The sequence below is a fragment of the Cuculus canorus genome, chromosome Z (assembly GCF_017976375.1).
Source record: "Cuculus canorus isolate bCucCan1 chromosome Z, bCucCan1.pri, whole genome shotgun sequence".
NCBI classification, from domain to species: domain Eukaryota; kingdom Metazoa; phylum Chordata; class Aves; order Cuculiformes; family Cuculidae; genus Cuculus; species Cuculus canorus.
The window spans coordinates 44,925,063-44,933,066 of record NC_071441.1 but is presented as its reverse complement, the minus strand read 5'-3'; the positions used below and the strand labels follow the sequence as shown (position 1 = coordinate 44,933,066).

The following is an 8,004-nucleotide window of genomic DNA, read 5'->3' as shown; positions in this document are numbered from 1 at the left end:
CCACCTGCAGTGCTTCATATTTGTTTTTCAGGGTGATTTGGGGGTTTGTTGTCTGGGTGGGGGGAGCAGGTTTCCTGCGCCGGACAGGAACTTGCTGCCATTCCCCATCTCTTGTTCACCCAGCCTTGCAGTTGGGAGGTGGGAGCTGCTTAGCCACGCTGCCTCCTGCAGCTTGCTGAGTTTGTGAGAGGGCGCTGCTCCAGCGACCTATTTTCCTCTCACAATCCCTGATGGTCCTTAACCTATTTACTTCCTCCCTCAGCTCTGCCACCATGTGAAGGAGTTCCCCCACGTGAGCACAGCTCCCACAGGTGTAGCCGGTACCAGAGGCATGAGCTGATGTGGGAGGGGAGCACTGTCTACAGCCCAGGGTCTGGGGAGCTGCACGGACCCACTGAGGTTCTGTCTGGGTGGCAACATCCACCCTGCTCGCTGCAGCACCCAGAGAGGTTTTAATCTTCTGCCTGGTAGCTACCATGGTCCACAGTCCCGTCTGACCAGCCGCTAGCCCCTCCCTGCTCGCTCAAACTGCCACTCAAACTACCCCGTTACGCTAACGAGCCACGCTCCCAAAGGACAGTTTTAAATCTCCGGCGGTAGCCGCCGGGACCGCCCCCTCCCGTCAGGCACCGCGCGGGACCGTCCCCTGCGCCATATCCGGAGCCGCGCGCTGCCAGCCATGCTCACGCTTGGGTTTCTCTAGGCTTTTCCCGTCTCAGGGAAGTGCCCCGCCACCTCAGATAGCCACCGCACCGCAGTGCTCACCGTCCTGCCGCTGGATGCCGCCTATAATGAGGAGATTTTATTATAAATAAGGCAGTCAAGCACATTAATTCTACTTTTTAAGGTGCCATGGTAAATCAGAAGAAGACAACTAAAATTTTTTAACAAAGAGAAAAAGTCACTTCTAAAACTAGCTCCCTCTGAAACAGCATCTTGCATTTCAACTTCTGAATCATGATTGCCAAGTGTCTGCGATTGCCCAGTGGGATGGAAATTCACCATGACAACCAGCACAATTTACTGCAATTTTTTATCCAGGGCATTAACATCCTACTAGGATTGTGATTTCTGATACTTTGGTTGACATGTGAAACTCCTTTGTATAGAAATCACTTAATTCAAGCTCCCTTTGTAAGAATTAGAAGTTGCCTTCCTCACAGGGTGTGATTCCTTGCCTCAGAACAAAGATACAAAATAAAAGACACTCAGGTAATCTGTGATTTCAGTTACACAGAGGCATTCTTTCTGAAAGCGAATTTTGAAACACTGGATTTCTATCTGTTATAGCTATGTTGTTTGTCCAAAAAAAGTGAAGAAGAGATTTAGACCTCGGCAACTTGGGACCTCTATTTCTGTATAGCCTATACAGTGTATATTTCTGCCTCATGTATCTCAACAGAGAAATCTAAATAGGGGTTTGCTGACAGGGATAGTGGGACAATTTAAAGAAGCAAAATGTGTGAAAGATGGTGCCCTAACCTCAGGTCAAATTCAGGTGCTGTGGTGCCTTTGGCATAATATTTGTTCTTTAAATTCAGGGGTTTTTTTAAGAAAGCAAGATTTTTGGTATCCTGCTTGCAAATATGTGCAAAAGAGGAGCTAAATGTAGGCCCTAAATACTTTGTCTACTGAGCTGTTGTTGTCTGTTGGGAACACACTGTCCTCAAAGCACCCATTATTAAATCCAGCCAAACGCCTGTGTGCAACTCCTGACACTGCTTAGATATAAAACAGCAGTAGAAGAACTCCAAATAGGTCCTGTTTCAATGACCTCCCTGATGTGGGAAAGTGACACACAGGTCATGTTATTTTTCCTGATGAAAGGAACTTAAGTACCAAATTAAAGACTGATCCTTAGGTTTCTTCTTCCCTTCGTTGAAACTGGGAACAGTGTTCATGCCAGTAGCCTCAGGACATGTTGATTTTATCGACCACCGCTGCAAGCCTTGACATACACATTTTTGGAGGTTGGAAGAATATTGTGAGGGAGGTTTGTTCCCTGCTTCCCCTGTTCTTGAATGGTTCTTCAGATATCCCCTTCTGGCCACAATATTAAATAAGACCCCAGGCCAGGCAACTTTCTGATCAAGAGATGGATTATGTTGTTCTCTGATAATGTATAGCCCTATAATATCGTATTGCCATGGCTAGTAACAGGCCTTTGTAATCTTCATTAGTAAGTTACTAAATGGCTTGCTTTACCCGAAATTAATGACTTGTTTCACCTGATGCAGTTGTAACAACATTTTTTCTGATTGTCCAGGTGTTTATTTGGTTTACTTGTGCTTAGCTGTGTATGGGTTTATCACTGTAATGTAATATAGCTGTGTAGAGAAATACAGAGTTTATATGACAGCAGAGACCTTGAGAAGTGGAGACAAAGAATCTTTTGTGGAACACTACAGGCATAGGATGATAAAAGACAAGTTACAGGGTAGACATTGGAGACGTCACAGCTCTATTCCTGTGTTCCATGCTGCAGGTCATCTTACAAACCTTAATCAAGGCCTCTTACAGGTACTTCAGAATCTTTAATTGGCAAAGCCAATCTCTTTGTGACTGGAGCCGGACTCTTTGAGTTACACGGTTTCTGCCTCTGTCTAGTGATATACATGTTCCTCTAAGCTACTGTTGCAAGAGAGAATAAGGCCTGTAAGAAATGGGCCTATAGACACTGAGGCCTTTGTATTTAGGGGTTTAGCTCCTGTTCAGATGCTCATCTCCTGCTACAGAAAGAAGATTGGGGAACGTGCTTGTCGTTGTTGGGATGGACACGACATTCAAAAGTTTCTGAGCAAAAGCCAAATTTTATTGTTTTACAAGTCTCTTTATATTTTTTCTCATCTATCAGGCTGTGTGCACTAAAGCTGTTAAAGCGATTCGCTCAACCACTCTGTCCATGCGCCTAAAGCTTTACTATGATTGGTTGAACAATGCTGTCCATGCGCTACCTGTATCTACTATTTTTCTTGCCAACTTTCAATTAGATGTTACTTGTTTCGCTTCCAAGATCCTTCTTCAGGACTATCCAGCCTCCTTTTCAAGGTCAATATCCATTTTCTCTGATTCCTCAGACCAGCTGTGGACTCCCACACGTGCTGGACAGAAAGATGCTCTCAAGTGCCGTTGCCATATGCCAGTGCTGTGTCGGCGCACACAGTCAAGGGGCAACACAGGGAAAAACCTGACAGGAGGTTAAGTCAGTGGCAAACTACAACAACACAGATTACCTTTCTTGACTCCCAGGGTTTGAAGAACATGGATACCTCCTACTAATAGTTAGCTTCAGCCCTGCTTTCCACACAGTATATCAAAATTCTCCTTTTCTTCTGCTCCAGATAAGTTTCTGATCTTCCACTTCTTCAACAAGATCCTGTATCCAGAACACATTATTGGTGATGGCTTTCAAAACTGGAGAGTGAATAAAGGACTGAAAAATCTCTGCACCCCTAGTGAACCATATGGACAGCAAGCACAGTGTGGTTATACCCACAGGTTTATGTTGCTAGTGTATCTGTCTTGTTCTTTTCCACATGACTTCCTGAGTCCTGCAGGGAGGAAAAGGCAATGCTGCAACACCAGGGCAGCATCTTAAGTAAGATTTTTAAAGGCCATTTGGGGCTGGTAAAACTGTTGGGTGTGTATGCCTAGCCCAGAATGAGGTACCGCAGAAAAACAAAAGTGCGTACTTGGGAAGTCAGCCTTGCCAGGCTGCTGCCCTGAGAGCCCCACAGAAATACTCTGTCACCCAAAATGGAACAGCAAACACATGCCTAGTTCGAGAAGATGCTTCAGAAATAGCAAGAAAGGTTGCTTTTTGGGAGGAGCCTTTAGGCTTATGCTTTTCACAGTGATGTCAGTTCCTTCTGCCTCTCAAGACAAGTTTTCTCTTCAGTTCATGAAGACAGTGAGATGTTAAGTGAGCAAGGGAGGAAAGACATTTCCATCTAAACTGACTCTTTAGAGAGCCATCTTTCTAAGCGAGAATTTACAAGATGATATATGTTTTCAAGGGCTCAGGAGAGAAAAGGTTCGAATAGAAAGTTTCCACTGAAGGAATGAGCACAGCTGAACCCCCCCGAAAGGTCTGGCAGGCCGCCAGGTCAGGCGGGTCAGGCGGGAGCGGGGCAGTGGTGAGTGCGCACGTGCGGGGAATCTGGGCTGGACGAGGGCTGGGGCAGAAACGTGGGTCCCAGGGAGGGTCGGTTCTCCCCCAGCATCGAGGTCCCAGCCGCTCGCAGGAGCACCTTGCGGAGGGCACGGAGCAAAGGCATTGCTGCTTCCCAGCTGCGTCGCCCCCACTCCGGTCTGCCCCAGAGCTCCTTCTGGCCTGCCACCAGCTCCCTCCATCCCAGCCTCTCTGAAACCCTCTCGTCCTTCCTCCTGCAGTCCATGGCTGCCACAGCACTCCTCGTCCGTGCCTTGCTGTCCTTCATCCCGAACCTGCCGATGGCTGGTGATGAGCTGGATGAGGCGACGCGTCAACTCATGCAGCAGCGTGCCCTGTACCTGAACGCGGAGATGACTCGGCTGCTGCAAGACATAGAGGACAGGAGCGTGGAGCAGAAGACACAGCAGCAGTGTGACTTTGCCTGGGGAGCACTGCTCTCCACTGCCTTACAGCAGTGGCACTTCTGTGTGATCGCTGGAGTCCTGGTCCTGTCTTTAGGCTCTGCTGGGTCCTGTTCAGGAACAGGAGCCGTGAGGCAGAAAGCAGCAGCACTGAGGAAAGGTGCTGCTGCAACACAGTGAATGTGGAGGAGGAGCAAGAATTGGAGCAGGAAGAGGAAGAAATTGTGGGCGAAAGTGCTGATGATGAGCGTGATCTGGACTGGACTTTTGAAAGGCGCTTTTTTGAGGCGAGTGCAGAATCTGGCCTACATTGGCCTGGTGGTGGAGGACCTGGTGGCTGAACTCCTCTGGCTCTTCCAAAAGCCCTTCTGCAATAGTTTCTTCCCTGTGCTGCAAACAGCCATCGGTGTGGGCAGCACCTTCGAAGCTTGGGATCCCTCTGAAGACAGTGCTGTCTACCAGCTGCTCGTGCCCCTGAAGGCACCTCGTGGCCACACCTTCCAGCTGGAGGTGGGCACCACAGGGCAGATGCCAGTAGAAGACCCCCGGAACTATGTGGAGCTGGAGTGCACCTGCACAGGGCAGCAGAACATGCTCTGCTTCCTCCGCCATTCTGAGGAGGAGCTGACAAGAAATCAGGATCCCAGCCTCCTACACATCCTCTGCACAGGCTCCTACCTAGATGTGCAAAAAACTGCCCTCTGCTTCCAGACCTTTGTGATGTCAGCCTGGATGGATGTGTCTCATTCCCGTTGCTACTACATGGAGATGCTGCCCTCCAGCCGGTCCTGCAAGCTGCAGCTGACGGGTGCCTCCAGAAGAACCCTCTTCATTGAGTTGATTTTTGGGGTACAGCAAGGGGACTCGGACATCTTCCTGAGTAGCCAGGCTACGGAGGACACCTTCAACGCAAGCGCTACGTGGCCAGTGACCTACGCTGTGGCAGAGGTGAAGTTCTTCAGGCATATGGCCAGGAAGGCCCCAGCCAAGCGTGCCCACCTCAATTGCCTTCAGACCTGTGCCTGCATCCTGACAGGCACAAGCTTTTCCACCTGTGACTTCAAGACAGCTGTGATGCATCTCCTGACCACAACCCCCCTCTCACGTTGGCGCAGGAAGAACTTCCTACTGCAGCTGCAAGACATCATGCGATACATGCGCTGGTGCCTGGAGGAGAAGCGCCTCAACCACTTCTTCCTTGGCAATGAGAATGTGCCCGAGGAGATAAGCTTGCCGCTATCCTTCAAAACGGCCGAGCCACTCAACCTCTTCCAACGCTTTGCACAGGATCCGGCAGCCTGTGCTGATGCGCTGCGTGATTTCATCAAGCTTGAACACCGACTCATAAGACAGCTCGTCCTGGGATACTGGGAGAGGGCTCCACACACAGAGCTGTGATTGTGGGTCTCACAGCTGACAGCAGGCGACATCCTCACGCGGCAGGGAAAAAGAGGGGTGAATGCAGGACACAGACAGGGAAGGGAAACCCCTGTGCAGCAGCCCTGTGCCAAGAGTGGCTGTGTTCTCCCTTCAACAATCTCAGTGCAGCGGCGGCGTTGACCAGGTTGGCTACAAAGATGACTTTCATCTACCTTTCCGCTTGTGCGGTCATTGCCACGGTGGCGATTTCACATGTCCCATAGATTCTTGCTAGCAGGTGCAGCTGGGCAGGGATTGAGCCAAAGCCACCGCTGATGTGCCTCTGTCTGCTCTCCGGGCTCTGGATGGACAATCCACCCATCCAAGACACTCCTCGGGTAGCTGGTGCCACAAAACTGAGCGCACTGGAGATGGGGAACGGGCTGCTCAATCAGCACGGTGTATTGGAGGTGGAAAATGACTTGATCTGTAGAGGTAAAGCAATGCATTGTATCGTTGCCAGTTTAAGCAAGCACCTGACTGGCACTCGACACACCACAGGAGAAAAACTGTGTTAAGAACAAGGAGGAACGGTAGTGTCAAAGGAAGAAGTAGATAGAGAAGAAGATGTTCTTTCTCAATCGCGTTTCCCACCCAAGTGACGAACTGTCCTATTGTAAGTGTCCTTCTCCAAAACGGGAAGGTGGCCAAAGACAGCTAAAGGACAAGTGAGGAAGACAAAGAAAGACAAAGTAACGACCCTTAGAAGAGGGAGAGACCCTTGACTGGGGTTTGCACATGAGCAATAACAAGCAGTACATCTATGATTCCAGGGCGGAGTTGAGCCCCCCTCGTGGCACGTGCTGGTCCTACGTGGCAGGACGCGGGTCTCTAGCAATAACCCTGAAACGTGTAGAGCGGTGCGGCTACAACCCACGACCAACGTTGTCGTCGCAGGGATGCCTGCTAAGCTTTGTGCCTGACCCTACTACAATGCGGGGACATGAAGGCTGCCTCGTTGTTATCCTTGGTGGTTGTGATTGCTGAATCGTCTTGCTGTTTGTAAGCAAGCTACTAGTTTTTGCTAATAGTCTGCTTATTGTAGCAGACTTATTGTGTGCTTGTAGCTATTTTGTGGCATAACACAAGAACCCTTACCTAACTGTCACACACCGGGATTTGCTGCCACCCCTTTTCTCTGGCGCAGAAGCGCACTCTGGGCAGTCAGGCCCGATGCAGCTGAAGAGGCCCTTGCAAGGAGGCTTGTGCCAGAGACTCCTGTTCCCCTCTGGATGGTGACTGTCACCATCTCTTGGAGAGAGTCCCTCTTCTTTGGGATATTTACCCTGTACTAAGTTGTCAGTAAATAGTGTGTTTTGAACAAAGGCTGCGTCTCTGCCTGTCTGCATCACTTTGCCAGGGAATATGGCCATAGAGTGCTGGCTGCTCAGCTGCTGCAGAGCCGGGGAGCATTTCCAGAAGGACTGGTGCACTGCGCTCCAGTTTCACTGATTCCGTGGCCACTCTGTTCTTCCATGGGCTGGCAACCAGAACAACCTGTCCCCCTCCACAGCTGGGCATGTTCCCTGTGTGCCATGGGGAGCCTGAAGTGCCTTCCTTAGGATCTGTAGGCAAACCGAACCCTGGCAGCCCAAGATGGCTGCCCTTGGGAGATGGCAGGGAGGTGCGTATCACGCTGTCTGAGCAGGGAGCACCTTGCACAGGGGACAAGAGCCACGATTGCCGTTGTGGTCTCTGGCTTCTGTAAGGCAGGAGGCACATTCACCATAGCCCCTCGAGACCTACAAGCCAAGGTTCCCACCATCTTAACAAGGGAGACTTCAACACGTGCAGCAAGGTTAAGCAAAGATTTTTAGATGTCTCCCATTAAATTGATACTGAAATTCAGATGAAATGCTGTCTCTGCATCTTTCACACCGGTGGGTTTTCACACCTGAACTTTCCCATAAAAATGGCCTGACCCTTCCCATAAGAAGTTTTGTTTTGCTGAAAATTGGCCATAGAAACACTTTGTTTACCATGCATCTTTGCTGGTTCAAAGGGGTGAAG

General features: G+C 49.8%; 1 protein-coding gene across 1 annotated transcript; it reads left to right on the top strand.

Annotated features, from left to right (window-relative positions):
* The first annotated feature begins 608 nt into the window (after positions 1 to 608).
* Positions 609 to 6,869, top strand: LOC128850382 (inositol 1,4,5-trisphosphate receptor-interacting protein-like 1). Its single transcript, XM_054054136.1, is given in 4 exon segments — positions 609 to 720; positions 4,394 to 4,663; positions 4,666 to 4,861; positions 4,863 to 6,869. Coding segments are annotated over 3 exon segments (1,575 nt in total). The 5' UTR covers positions 609 to 720; positions 4,394 to 4,395; the 3' UTR covers positions 5,974 to 6,869.
* Positions 6,870 to 8,004: the final 1,135 nt, after the last annotated feature.